The sequence below is a fragment of the Telopea speciosissima genome, chromosome 5, assembly GCF_018873765.1.
Source record: "Telopea speciosissima isolate NSW1024214 ecotype Mountain lineage chromosome 5, Tspe_v1, whole genome shotgun sequence".
Taxonomy (NCBI): domain Eukaryota; kingdom Viridiplantae; phylum Streptophyta; class Magnoliopsida; order Proteales; family Proteaceae; genus Telopea; species Telopea speciosissima.
In genome coordinates, this window is record NC_057920.1 from 2545484 (window position 1) to 2560815 (window position 15332).

Here is a 15332-nt window from a genome sequence, read left to right on the forward strand (position 1 = left end):
AAAAGGAAAGCGGTGGGGGGAGTGTGGCGTAGTATAAGAAGGTGCGCCACGTATAATCGGAACTCTTGCTTCAGGTCCGCGATTTCGCTCGCTCCCTGCCTCCAGCCTCCCCCTCTATCTCTCTATCTATTCCGTCTCTGTGTCTCTCGAGTCTTCCGAGTCTTGATTTTCCCTTCTCTCTGACCCTCGAGGGCCTGAACTGAGAACTGAGCCTCTTCCATGCTCTTGATTTTCCCTATTCTGTGTTCTTTACTGCGAAGTCTACAACACACATATGAGACATGACGCAGGGCGGTGATGAAATGACACTCCCTCCATGCCCCCGATTCAAGACCGCATCATCCACGATTCCCACGAGTGTACTCACATTACTCTCTCTCTCTCTTCAGAGACCAAAAAGAGTCCCCACCCAAGAAAGCGAAGCATGCAAGATGCGAACAAAACACAAATGCAGGGAGGGGCCGCAAAGAATCGTGATTTGACAAAACTAACCTGACTTTTTCCCCTTTTTTTTAAGGGTTTTTAACAAATGCCCCTGAAAATACCCATTTGTCTAAATGCATCCCTACAACTTTTCTAATTGTAAACTCCCCTACTTTCAAAACAGTGTAGCACTTTAGTCCAGTCCGTTAATTTTGGACGTTAGACATTAATTTCAGGGAATATAATGACCAAAATGTCCTTCTGACAAAAATCCATCAAAATTAAAAAATAAAATGACCAAATTACCCTCATCTTCCCCATATCGTTTTGGGTTTGAAATTGAAAATCAAACCCTAAACCATTTGGGGAAGATGAACCCTAAAATGGAGGAATAAGAAAAGATATAAATAAATTTACAAAAATCTCTAATTAATCCATCGCGTAACTGCATCACTTATCTTCTTATTTCTGTTCAATTCAAGTTTCAGGCCAACAATATAGAATGAATCGTTCAAAAAAAGAAACAAATATTAAGAATCAAAGGATCAACACCATTGACCAAAATCATATGGTTGAGGACGCTTCCAAGGTGATTTAACAATGGAAGGTATGTGTTTGATGATCTCCCAATCTTCACCTAAATGATTTCGGACCCTGTTTTCAAGCTCTCTTGAAATAAATGGTAAGGTAAGTTCCTGGAGAGTGACCATTTGTTTCAACGTGCGTGGAAGCTTTTTTAACTTATAGCCTACAATCCTTAAAACCCTTTAGCTTTGGCAATGCTCCTTCCTCCACTATGAAAGATTCTAGATCATATATATCAATAAACGCCAAATCCTCAAATTGATGAAACTCATCAGTAGAGAGAGTGAATTTGTGCAGAAAGCCCATTTCTAAGATGGGGCACCTTAGTTTGGGTAGCTTCTTTAGGGTTTCCATCATTTCATCTGCCCCTTTTCCTATAAATTTACTCAGTGATAAGGTCGTGAGATTTGACGGAAAATCTTGGATTCCAATTAATCCATCCAGATTCATATGGTAGAGCTCCAAATGGTTAGAAAATGAAATAGGAAGGAATGCTCCAAAGTCATCATGCAATACGCCAATGTCTAAGATTCAATATTGACACCTCGAAGGTGGTTCAATTTGGGGATGACATTTATCAATGTCTCTTTTTCATTCATTCCATTCCAGTATCTGATTTTAGGGTTCATCTTTCCCAAATGGTTTAGGGTTTGATTTTCAATTTCAAACCTTAAACGATTTAGGGAAGATGAAGGCAATTTGGTCATTTTATTCTTTAATTTTTGTGGGTTTTCATCAGAAGGGCATTTTGATCATCAGATTTTTTGAAACTAACGTCTAACGTCACAAATTAACGGACTGGACTAAAGTGCTACACTGTTTTGAAAGTAGGGAGAGTTTGCAATTATAAAAGTTGTAGGGATGCATTTGGATAAATGGGCATTTTAAAGGGGGCATTTGGATAAATGGGCATTTAAACCATTGGCCCATTTGGAAGTTTGACCCATGAGGCCTTGACTTCCCCAGCCACCACTGTGTGACGATGAAGCTTGATTCATACTTCATACTCAACGCTAAAGCAACAAAAAAGATGATTAGGCTCCTCTCTTTGGAGCATCCAATGGTTGGGCTGTGCTGCACACATCCCAATGGCTAACTTGACACATGCTGAGATGTGTACAGCACAACCCAGCCGTCGGATACCTCATTGGGCACTCATTGGGCGATGCCCTCCAAGGAGAGGAGCCGAATCCAAAAAAGATAAAATGGAAGAGATGGCACGATTGCTCAACTTAAGCGGAGGAGAGAGAGAGAGAGAGATCAAGATCTCACTCAGGGTCAGGAAAGCAGGCAACAAAGCAATATGGAGGAGAAGCAGGTTAGCTCGTAACATGCTCTTTAGCTCATCATTTTCCCATTTGGCCAAAAAAAAATTTAGAGTTGAACTTGATAGGTTCTTTGCTCACTTATTGCTTCTGTCTGAGGTTGCATCTCCGAGCTATAAGTTCAACGTAGTTTCACATCCAACCCATGAAAGGCTCATGGGTCAAGCTAGTAAGCCTGTGGACATTGACCATTAGGCTAAGGAAGATCCAAGATCTAGAATTCTTCACACAATTAGGGGAGTCTAGACCTTCTAAAACCTCTATTAATAAAGAAGATTCCAGAGAAGCTTATAGAGAAGCCATGTACATAGCTAAGGGAGGGGTTTCTAGACTTCTCCTAGACTCTAGAATCATCCACATAGGAGGTAGGAAAGTTCTAGTCCATATAGCTAGAATGTTCTTCACCATTAAATGGAGGACACTTGTAAAGATCTTAACCATTCATTGTAGTTTCGGGTGCTTATAAACAGAGGTGGCCTCATTTGGTCAACGCAACATTCAAGAAGCAAGTCTTGTAAGCCAAAGCTCTCTTAATGCAATACACTTGCATTCTCTCAAACTCTCATGTGTTCACTAAATTCTTTTCCCAAGTCCTTTGCTAGTGGTGAAAGACAGACTTAGTGCTAGTGTGAGTGTTAAGTGTCGGCATGTTTGCTTAGAAAGGTCTAAGGCCGGGACAGTAGGTTCGGGTAATAGCAAAATGCCCAATATCATAGCAAAACAAACATTGTTGAGATCTGAGACACCCTTCAACTATTTTCACCTGTGATATTCCCAGGTAGACATTGAGAGGGTGTAAATCAGGGTCACAAAATTCTTTCCAAAAATATTCCTCATTGATGGCAATATCTCAAACAACGTTGATGACACGACTCTCACAACTTGCACACAAAACATTGTCTCACTTGCAGCACACACACGCAGTTGCACAAAAACTGGCATCGTTGTCTCACAAACACAAACGATGATATGCACTCACACAAACACAAAGTGGCCGAGGCACCCCAATTTTACTAGTCTATAATTTCATATGTGTCTCGCAACCACAATTCATCAGGCCAACCGGAAGGTGCACACCCATCCTACCATCAGCATAGCACTCCAATATACAAACAATAATAAACAAATGCAAGGACATAGGATTTACATGGTTCAACAATATGCCTACATCCATGAAGTAATGATCAAACTGACCTCAACGTTTACTTAGTTACTAGTGATTTTTTACCGCAACAACGGTTCAGGAACATTCTATCCTATTTTAATACTTGTCTGCACAAGTGCAATGACAATAATCCCGAAAGGTGTATTCCAGGCTTCAGCCACAACAACGACTCAGGAACACCGTCTTGCTTCAACCCTTGATGATGTAGGCAAGGACAACAATCCCCAACCCTAACAAGTCCCAACTTTATAGGTTTATAATTGAAGATCAATATAAGTCAAATCCCCCCCAATACAATGCATGGTCAAGGTATTTTTAACCATTAAACAACTCTAGACAAATATAATAGGGATCTATAATGCGGAATACCTCAACTAGTGTAATCCCGTTGACGACTGCTTGCTTGATGCATATGTGTGGCCTTAAATACGCTCATACATTGAACAATGTTGTCTCAAACATCAAAACCCTTCTCAATAGCAAATTAGGATTTTGAAACAATAGAATGCCTCCCCTACGTATTTCCACACTCCACTATGTCGTCAAAGTCCAATCAGTGCGTCGCATGTAAATCAAGAAAATTACTATTGAAGCATTCTCTGTGAAATTCATGCCTTATATGAATATTCTTAGTTTTTCTCTGTACATGGATGGATTTCTCGCTTCTGTCAACGCAACACCAGTTGCGAATCACAAATCAAAGTTAAAACGAGACATCTTTCTCGTTTTTAACGAAATCTTACAATCCGGATGTATTTCAGTCATTTTATGGTAACTTCATGACAATTTATACTTCACAGCACGGTGTGATGTTTTTGAACGTCACGGTCTAGGTAGGTGGGCTCTGGATTGTCGGATAGCGTATTGAAAATGCGGTTGAGATATTGGACACTCAATTGGAATCTTTAGGGTCACGAAGCACGGGTTTAATATGAACCAGGATAATAGAATCGATAGGGGTATGCATGGTACACATGCTATACACAATAGAGGGACTACATGGTCTACAGGCAGCACATATCTGGACCGTCAAATCATCTATTGAAAAGGTGCGTGAGATCTAAGCCCTCAAATCATCATCATTCCATCAAGAGAATTTGGGGAAGCTAGTGGCCAACAATTTGGGATATAGGCAATAGTGTACGTACGTAGGCGTTACATAAAATCACAGACCATATGGACTACCAGTGGATTCAACCTCAATCGTTCGACAATGATACCATTTGATAATGACATAATTACATGTCACTGTCAAATTATTTTTGAAAATCCTTTTATACACCTAACTTAAAAAACTTTTGAGAACAAGACAATGCGCAATTGAAAGATGTTAAACTCATTCTAAATACACATGTAGAGGAGATGTATCATTCAGACATGTTCCCACAACACCAAAGTGCTATATCCCTCTCATGTGTTGTTCTTCATTATTTTCTCTCTTTTGCTCTGACCATGTGGCCCCATGTGGATGATACTATTATTCGCTCCACCATTGGTGTGGCATGCAAATACCCCCACACCAATCATAGGGAGATGGTTCCAAAGTGAAGTCTCTAGTCTAATTTGGTTAAGAAAGCTACATTCTGTACCTGTAACTCTAAAATCCCTAATCCAACATCAATCACAAATTTGTTCACCACCATAAGCCTTTGAGAACCCAATTTTGATGGTTGTGAGTTGTGACTTCCCTCACACACGTTATCTTTGATTTGAACTATGTTTGCATGACATCATTTTTTAGTTGGGGAAGTGGAATTAAAACGTTTTTTCGAGGATCAATTACAATGGATTTTAAACCTCTAAACCATCTCTCTCAAACATTCACTATAAGGGCAATATAGATCTTCTATGGCGCCCTGTGTGGCCCAGACAGAGTGTCGCATGCAATGTCCGCCTTACCCCTGCTCGGGCAAGGTGCTCAAGCAAGGATAAGGCGAACATTGCATGCGGCACTCTGTCTGGGTCACATAGGCCGCTGCAGGCAGAGCGCCATAGAAGATCACGATCCCTATAAGGGGTAAAGATTCGGGCAGAGGGTAGGATGGTCATTTTGGCCACCCTATTGGATGGAATTGAGAAAATTGAGGGGCAAACAAATTGAGGGGATAAAGATCCAAAATAATAAGGTAATTTTTGGTATAAAAATTGATGTATAGTAGGATGTAGATAAGGGATCCAGGTCGTGGAGCAACGGGAATCCGCTCCACATGTAATTTACCGTTTAACGCGACCTAAAATTGTCGGTGGTGGCCTGGTGGGTCAGAAGTTGCTTTCCCTAGTCCAGGCTGTTTTAGCTTATACCTCGAACAGCTTTGATTGCAATGGCCTTACCAACCGCATGACCTGCCGTTAGATTTTTCGATAGTTGTGGGAAGTTTACGCAAGTGGGACTAGGGAATCTGTGGACTTGAAAAAGCTCAGCTGTCTGCGGATGATCTAACCCTCTCGTCTCCTTGCAACAAAGAGAGCATCTGTGACTTTGGGGGAGGAGCCAAGAGCGGAGCTTCTACTGCAATAGAGGTGGAGGAAGAAGATCTAATTTCGAGTCGTTCCTCCCTTACCTGTGAGTTATCGCGGCTTTGCAGTTTCTCTATACTCTTCCTAGACTATATGCATGTTCTCAAATTTTATTTATTTATTTAATTTTTGAATTTTTTAATTTATCCGTCGTTTGGGCTCTGTTCTCTGAACTTTGCAGCATTTCTCACTGTTTCGATTTGATTTTTCTATTTCTATTTCTTAGTATCATTTCCAAATCTTCACTCCTCCGCTTTGTTGTGGTAAAGTCTATTTAGTATTCGGCTGATAAGTTCATTAATTTTTTCCTTTTTGGATAGCTGTTCCAAATTTATTTCTAGGAGTAAAAAGTATGGGTAGTGGTAGTCGTGATAGACGGACGTTGTTCGCAATGGCGGTTGTTGCGGTGCTGGCGGCGGCGTCGATTTGTGGGAATGTGAATGGGGAAAAGAAGAAAGTGTGCGACAAAGATTGGGAGTGCAAAGGGTCGATCTACTGCTGCAACATAACCATATCGGACTTTTTCCAGGCGTACCAGTTCGAGAATCTCTTCTCCAAGCGTAATTCACCAGTGGCTCACGCCGATGGGTTCTGGGATTACCAATCCTTCATTACTGCCTCCACTCTCTTCCAACCCCTCGGCTTCGGCACCACCGGTGGGAAGCTGATGCAGATGAAGGAGGTCGCAGCGTTTCTTGGCCATGTTGGCAGCCAAACGTCCTGTTAAGTATCTTATTGCATTGAATTTCATTTCATCTGATTGAATCATGCACTATCATTTATTTAATTTCCCCTTAGTTAGAATACCAATCAGATCAGATTATTGACGCTGATGGATTGGGGAATAGATTCATCCTGGCTGGTTTGGTTTCAACTTTCAAGTCTCATATCAGTTTGATTTCAGGTGGTTATGGCGTCGCCACCGGTGGTCCCTTGGCCTGGGGGCTGTGCTACAACCACGAAATGAGCCCAAGTCAGTCCTACTGCAATCCCAACTATCTCTTCCCCTGCTCTCCTGGAGTTGACTACTATGGCCGAGGTGCTTTGCCTGTCTACTGGTATGTCTGTTTGTTTCTGGTTCTTCTAGATCCCGATCGTTCCTCCCATCTATCCCCCTCCTCCCTGTTTTTTTGTAAAATAAAAAAAATAAAAATTTTCCCAACTATCTCTTCCCCTGCTCTCCTGGAGTTGCCTACTATGGCCGAGGTGCCTTGGCTGTCTACTGGTATGTCTGTTTGTTTCTGGTTCCTCTAGATCCCGATCGTTCCTCCCATCTACCCCCCTCCTCCCCCTCTTTTTTTTTTTTTAAATAAAAAAAAAAAAAATTTTCCAGTTAATTAATTGGTACTTCTGATCGATGTCCAGGAACTACAACTATGGAATCATCGGGGACGGTTTGAAGGTGGATCTGCTGAACCATCCGGAATACTTGGAACAGAATGCCACCCTAGCTTTCCAAGCTGCCATGTGGAGGTGGATGACTCCAATGAAGAAGAAGCAACCCTCTGCCCACGACGTCTTTGTTGGAAACTGGAAGCTCACCAAGAATGACACCTTGGCCAAGCGGATGCCTGGTTTCGGAACCACCATGAACATTCTCTATGGTGATCAGGTGTGTGGTCAAGGGGACATTGATCCCATGAATAATGTCATCTCCCATTACCTCTATTACCTTGATCTGCTTGGGATTGGGCGAGAGCAAGCAGGAGGAAATCTGACCTGTGCCGAACAAGTGGCTTTCAACCCTTCCTCTTCTTCTGCGACGTCATAAGTTTGCAGAGTACGTCCTTTTTAAGTATAGTGGTGTTATCAAAACCCTAATTGTGATATTGATGCTATTAGTCATGGCCGAGGAGGATTGTGAATAAAGTGGGGGTAGGAGATGGGTTTTTTTCCAATTTATATCTCTATAAGATGGGTGTTCTCTACTTTAATTTCTCTGCATGTGTAAAGGTTAAGTTTGAAGAATCCCCCAATTGTGATATTGATGCTTGCAGTTGCCATGCCAAGGATTGTGAATAAACGAAGGGGTAGGATTTAAATTTTTTTTTTTTGTTTTTCCTTTTTCGACCTATTTAGATGGAGTCATCTTCTTTAGTGTCCTTTGTAAGGTTGTTAAGTTTGAAGAAACCCTCCCCGCCTTCTTTTCTGTCTTCTGCTTAGCGGCTACCGGATTGATTGGCTTGCCTTCCAAAGGTTGTTGTTGATCAGTTGATGTTTGCCGCTACCGTGTATTGGCATTTGTGTATTCATCCTTCCCGTTGTTGCCACACTGTTTTTTCGTTCATATATATATATATATATATATATATCTTCTATATGCAAGTCCTTCAAGAATTCTAATTCCATTACTGCTTGTTTCATGCATCCTTCCACAGATTCATGCGCAAAACACTGGAAACATGTTTGTTATTCTAATGTAATAACATACATTATAGCATTAATTGAACATGAAGTGTTGATCAACGCCTTTTAGAGAAACGATGGAAAAGTACTCCCTCTCTCTACCCCTCCAACAAAACCCCAATTGCAATGCCGTCCAGATTGCAACTTTGATCCGTTTCCACACCAACACCGGTGACTTTATTTTCTTCATATCCGGTAATTGCGACTTGCTGGGGCCGGCTGGGGGTTGGATGCTGCATTTGCAGAGTAAAGGTTGGGAGGGGGGCGGGGTTGGGGTATGTCGGGGTTCAGAAGGGGGTTGGGGTGGGTGCCCAAAGAGTGAAATGGGGAGCTGGAGGGGAGAGGAGGGGATCAACTGCAATGGCGGTGGATCATTATTGATGCATTGATAATGGGAAGGGATGGTTGAGATGCATTCTATTCTATCCAATGGTCCATATGATGCTAGTGTATAAGATTCCATTACATCCTAATAGTGTGTACGGATTGTGATTTTCTACGGCGTGCTACACAAGTGCCATGTGCAATGTCTGCCTTACCCCTGCTCGGGTAGGGGTAAGAAGGACATTGCGCGTGGTGCTGTGTCTGAACCACACAGACCGCTACGGGCAACGCACCGTAGAGGATCTGTATTGTAGTGTGTACATCATTTGCCCAACATATATATTTACATCCATTCTAAGATAGCAAGAAGGTATAATAAGGGTCTTTTTTCTATCAAAAAAAATAATAATAATAAGGGTCTTTTTGGTATAATTTTTCATTTTCATTTTTTCATGTGTTTGGTATCATTTTTTACATTTGTTTTTATTTAAAATAAATGAAAACACCCCCATTATGGCAAAAAAAATGTTTTCCTTCATTTTTTTGCTAGTTTAATGAGCACATGCTCTTAAGCCCTCAAAGTCGAGGTAAAAACGTCATTTGCTTTTATTATTAGAAAGACATGCTCTCGCCCCCCTTTTCTTCTTCTACTAGCAAAGTCATGTGACCTCCCTCTCTCATCTTCGTTGTTCTCCATCTCCTCTCCTTTCCTTAGTGATCGGTACCCATCTGTAAAATATATCCCTCTGTCCCATTTTCTTTTCTCCTCAAAAATCTTAGTCCATTGCCGCTTCATCAATCCTTCAATTTCACTGCCATTTTCTATCCTCCATGGCCTTGTTCCAACTCCCAATCTCACACAGACCTTTGTGCATACCCTCTTTCCCTCCTCTCATACCACCAATGGCCGCCGCCTCTCTCAGTTAGCTCTATCCCTCTCAAATCTCTTCAACCACTTCCACAACCTCAGCATCCATTTCTAAACCTTCTCCCTTCTCTGTAGATTCTTGACTCCTCCAACAGTTGGATTAGCTCTTTGCATTGCTTAAATAATTTGCATCTGTTCCTTGTTCAATGGCTTACTTTGAGCCACAGAGGCTAATATAATTAATCCGATCTAACTTGAATAGACTATACCATATAGTTGGGTTGAAGTTTTCTTGCAAATTTGTCATTATTACTATCAAAGCCGTTTGTTGATGCAACAAACCAAGCCAAATAGATTTGTTCTGTGACCTGTGGGTTTCAACTAAAAACAGAAAGACTTCAAGTGAGGTTTTACCAAGAAAATTAGAACTTGTGGTTTGAATTGATGGTTCAGAAAAGATTGGATTGGGAAGAGAAATAGCAATTGCAGCCACCATTTCTTTCAAAGATTAATTCCCATAGTTAGAAAAAGAGAATGATCCCGAGCTTTTTAAGTTTTCATCGGGTAAACCAACCTAATGTTGTATTTGTGGCTCATTTTAGAAGAAATATGGAAATATCTCATTGGATTGAAATGAATCCTTCAACCCTCTCTACCTTGTTTCAATGAATTCCTATCCCTTACGGTTTAGAGTTGATTTGGGAAAGAAGATAGGAAATGAGAGAATTTCTTCACCAACCACTAAAATATATGGGAAGCAGTTTTCTGTCCGGGAGTGTGGCCGGTTAGTACTCCCATGTGTCTCTCTCTCTCCTCCTCAAAACAAGGGTGCATAGGTGTCTTTTCATATGGGAAGGAGAGAGATAGACTCATGGGAGTGCTGGCATAGCCACACACCCAAGAGAGTTCTTTTTCCCATATATATAGGCTTTGGGCCAATTTCTCTAAAAGAAGCCTAATTTCTATGCTAAATTTCCATGACTTGGGCCCATTTGTTCCAAAATGTTATAAAAATTATTTACACATAGGTAGTTACCAAACTTATTTTTCATTCTACAATCTATTGTGTTTAGTAGTGACCAAACAGTTTTTATTTTTTGATCAAAATGGTTTTCAATAATGATTTTTTTTTCAAATTGATCAAAAACAAAATGAAAAAATGATACCAAAAAGACCCTGAGTCTTTAAACATGTTCCATGGACAGCTTTTATGATTGCCCCAGGTCAACCAAGATACTGATTCGTCAATATTTGTCCAAATATCTACTTTTTAGGTCCCCTTCCCAACACCTTAGACAGTCTTTGCATGATATTTTTTTCTTTTTGACACCAAGTGGTTCCCTACACGCGTTGGGCTCCTCTATAGCGCAACAGGGAGTGTAGCCCACATCCAATGGCCCACAGTGCTTGGGCACGCAGCCCAACACCCCATCTATGTGTTGGGCTGCGTGCCCAAGCACTGTGGGCCGTCGGATGGTGCGCTACACTCCCTGTTGCACTACAGAGGACCCAAATCCTTCCCTATACATCCATAATTCATATCCACACACATAAATCTAGAGTTCATAATAGAAACAACAGCTCATCCAGCTTCCAAGGAAATGGAGTCGAACAAGCCATAAGAAATTAAAATTGGGTGACCCACTGATGGCAATGATTAATAGTCAATTAACGTCAAATATGGAGAAGACCAATGATGATTCTCAAAAAGGATTCAGGCAGAAAACCAAGGTCAACCACCCGGCCATCTATTGAACATCTTAAGTAAGGAAAAGGAGAAAGTTTAACCGCTTGAAATACACATCGATTACTAGAGCTCTAGAGGAAATACATGGTTATAGCAACAACATTGATTCCTAGAACTCCAAAGGAAATACATGGTGATACCAACAATAGATTGTATTCAATTTTTATCACTACAAAACCAACTCGGAGTCAACACAAAAGATTCCATTAACTTCATCAGGGAGGCGGCCTGGAAAAACTATGTATGTAAACCCAATGGTCTCGCTGCCCATATATGCCTAGAAAATGAACATGATAAAACAAGTGCCATATGGATTCATTCTCAATCTCACAAAAGGGACAAAAAAATATCAATATCTCTAAACTTTACAAGCTTGTCTCTGGTAGGAATACCATCAATCACAACTTTTTGTTGGGTTTGGTGGTTTTTATCTAGATCGATTGAAGGTTTGGTTCAATGGTCTAGATGAACTAATGGAGAAGCTAAAAATTTGTTGGTATTGGGTCATGTTGGGTCCAAGTCCATGTGTGCAAGTGTCATATGAGTTTGTAAGCACTTTTCTTAGTGGGATTCTCTACCATGAGAAGAAGAAAGAGAGTGAATGGAGGAGGTGGAGTTTTCCAAGGAGGGGTAGTCTTCCAAGTAAGTGGAAAGGTGAACTCTTCAACAAGAATGGATCTTCCAAAGGAGTGGAAGTGGTTGGTGGTTGAAGACATTAAGTAAGGTGGAGTCTCTCAAGAGACACCTTGGAAGAAGTGTGTAGTAGGTTTTTTCCAAGGAAACAGAAAGTAAAACATTGCCCAACAAAGTAGAGGAGGAGAGAGAGTTAGTGGGTTTTCTTTAAAGAGAGAGAGAAAGTGAAATCTTACCCAACAAGATAGAGGAGGAGGGTGACTTAGTGAATTTTTTCTAAAGAGAGAGAGAGAAAATAACAAATTAGAGGAGTCCTATAAAAGTATATATATGTCTACCAAAGAGAGGAGTGTTGATCCAAGTGAGGAGCCAAGAGATGAGGATCCAAGTGAGTGTCCAAGAAGTACAATGTGGGTGCAACGTGTGTACAAGGACTAAGCGAGGAGTTAAGGTGATTATATAGAGTGAATGGGAGATGAGAGAAAGGTGTACATGGATGTCGAACGCCCGACAGGCTAGGACCCTACATCGGGACCGCCCAGTTAGTAAATGTGTCAAGTTCAACCCTGACACGTTTGAGCCTGACACGTTTAGTAAATGGTCCGGGGCCAGGCCGGGCTTTAGTCGGGTGGGCTCAGTCAATTCTGTCAGGTCGGGCCTGGAATTGACACCCATAGTTTAGGGGAAGAGGATGTCTCTTCAAGGTGAAGACAGTGGTCGAGGGACTAGAGAGGCATGTATGATGAATGTTCGGTCATTCTAGGTACTAACACTAGAGATGTGTTTGGTGAAAATGCTTCTAAAATGATGAGGTGTCGGTTATTACTATAGCACTAAAGATGTGCAGGGTGAAGAATGCACCGAAGTAGTGATAGTCCTTCATTCGAGGTACTTGGACTAGAGATGTGCAGGGTGAAGAATGAGGTTGAAGAGGTTTTTCAACAAGTCTTCAAAGTGGCTACAATAAAAGCCGAGGTGGAGATTGTTGGGTTCGGTGGCTTTTATGTAGACCAATTGAAAGTTTGGTTTAATGGTCTAGATGGGCTAATGGAGAAGGTAGAGGATTTTTTAATACTGGGTCATGCTAGGTCTAAGTCCATGTGTGCAAGTGCCATGTGTGTTGGCAAGCACTTATAGAGGATTTTTCTCTACCATGAGAAGAAGAAAGAGAGTGAGTGGAGGAGGTGGAGCCTTTCAAGGTGGAGTCTTCAAGGAGGTGAAGTCTTTAAGATGGTAGAGTCTTCTAAGTAAGTGGAAGGGTGAAGTCTTCAACAAGAATGAGTCTTCTAAAGTAGTGGAAGTGGATGGTGATTGAAAACATTAAGCAAGGTGGAGTCTTCCAAGAGACACCTTGAAAGAAGTGTATAATGGGTTTTTCTGAAGGAGAGAGAAAGTGAAACCTTGCTCAACAAGGTAGAGGAGGAGAAAGAGTTAGTAGGTTTAATGAGAGAAAAAGTGAAATCTTGCCCAACAAGGTAGAGGAGGAGAGAGAATTAGTAAATTTTTTCTTAGGAGAGAGAGAACAACAAATTGGAGGAGTCTTATAAAATGATAGAGGTGTCTACCAAAGAGAGGAGTGTTGATCCAAGTGAGGAGACAAGCTGTGAGCATCCAAGTAAGTGTCCAAGAGGTATAACGTAGGGCAACGTATATATAAGAACAAAGTGAAGAGCCAAGGTGAAGATGTAGAGTGAATGGGAGATGAGAGAAGGGTGTATATAGGTGCTTGGGTTTGGGTATCAAATCACAAGAGTTGTACTATTTTCTCTTCTCTTTGATTCATAGTGGAAGTTGGACCTCTGTAGATGTAAGCAGTTTTGTCAAACCATGTAAATCTCTTATCTTTTTTTTGTGTATGTGCTTGTTTTCTTTTTGTGTTTTTTTTGTTGATATTGCACATACCATTTTCGTGCATTGCTCATTTCACAAAGAGAAAGTTGGAAATGTTGTTTTTCCAACCTCCAATACTTTCCACAAGAACATCATAAATCTAGGGTGAATTTTAAGCCACTAGATGGTCTTCTATAGTTTCTTACTCTCCTAAACTATTCATACATCATCATTCAAATTAATTAAATACTTGAAGATCAACTGAATAGAAACTTTCCATTTCTAGCTAAAGGACGAAACCAGGGATCTGGATCCTCTACTGCCGAGCTGCCCCCAACTTCCCTATGGTGCAGACACAGTAAGGCACGCAATGACCGCCTTACGGGTAGGGGGTAAGATGGTCATTGCGCACCTTATTGTGTCTGCGTAGTAGGGTACAGTACGCAGCTCGACAATTGAGGGATCCGACCCCAAAACCAGCCACCATAGACAGATGTGCACCTTATTGGAGTTCTAATAATAGCATTAGCAATAGATAAAGGGAAAAGGTCCCTAATTTTATCAATATTCCAACGATCACCAATCAAGAATTCATTAACAACAGAGACTCAGCCATTATTTCTAAGATTACAAGGCAAACAATAATACTTAAGATCGAGCAAGAATCGAAGTCTCACCCCATGCAGAAAATTGAGAATCAACATCCACCCTACGACACACAAAATTTATCTTTTGTAGAAGGTTTCTCATCACTGTAATCATCACCTTTCGATTTATGGGTCATAACTTGGAAAAGGAAGATCTCAATTTTATTTTTAATTATTTCTCCATGGATATTTAATTTTCGTCTTCCTTTCTTCTGCGTAGATCTGATGTAAGGGAGGGGATTTAAGAGAATTTTCTTATTATGTAGTCTTACGTGAAGCATAAGCACTTTTGGGTCTGTGGATCTGGTTTTCGATGTTGAGATTTCTAGTCGTCATGGCAGATCAAGGCAGAGCTCTCGCTAGATTGCATAATTTCTTCTTAAGATCTTTAATTTCTGTTGTATATAAACTTGTTAAGTAGAGGCTTTTGGATCCGATCCCAATTCTTCATAACAGTGAGACGAGGAAGAACTGTAGAGAGTAAAATCTTGTCTGTTACCAAAACAAAAACAAAAAAAAAAAGAAAGTAAAATCTTGTCATGTGCATGCCGCGCGTTGGGAACTTGGGAATTGGGAATGGCATATTCTTGAAAGTGTCAACTGTCTAGCGAATAATCAATGATAAAAAGAGTGGAGGAAGTTGGCTCTCACCCACGGCAAGGCAAGTGAGGGATTCCGGATTCCTGCACCAATAGATATCCAGTGCCTTGAATTAGTACAAAAGGACGGGGTGAAGGCGAAGGAAACTTTCTCCGTAAAGAATGGATTGTAATTAAGTACGGTTTCCCTTAGATCGGGGCCCGGGGAGGTTAGGACCGCCGACACGTTTTCTGAGAATCAGAACGCCCCGACTACCTTTAGG

At 41.1% G+C, this 15332-nt stretch overlaps 1 protein-coding gene and 1 long non-coding RNA gene across 2 annotated transcripts; both read left to right on the forward strand.

The window, feature by feature from the left end:
- The first annotated feature begins 596 nt into the window (after positions 1-596).
- Positions 597-13793, forward strand: LOC122661612. Its single transcript, XR_006332909.1, has 3 exons — positions 597-608; positions 12480-12491; positions 13652-13793. It is a non-coding gene; the product is annotated as an uncharacterized LOC122661612 (long non-coding RNA).
- On the forward strand, positions 6343-7836 carry LOC122661611 (chitinase-like protein 1). Its single transcript, XM_043857065.1, has 3 exons — positions 6343-6737; positions 6920-7073; positions 7381-7836. The coding sequence occupies exons 1-3, from the start codon at positions 6368-6370 to the stop codon at positions 7784-7786; spliced, it is 930 nt and encodes a 309-aa protein (XP_043713000.1). The 5' UTR covers positions 6343-6367; the 3' UTR covers positions 7787-7836.
- Positions 13794-15332: the final 1539 nt, after the last annotated feature.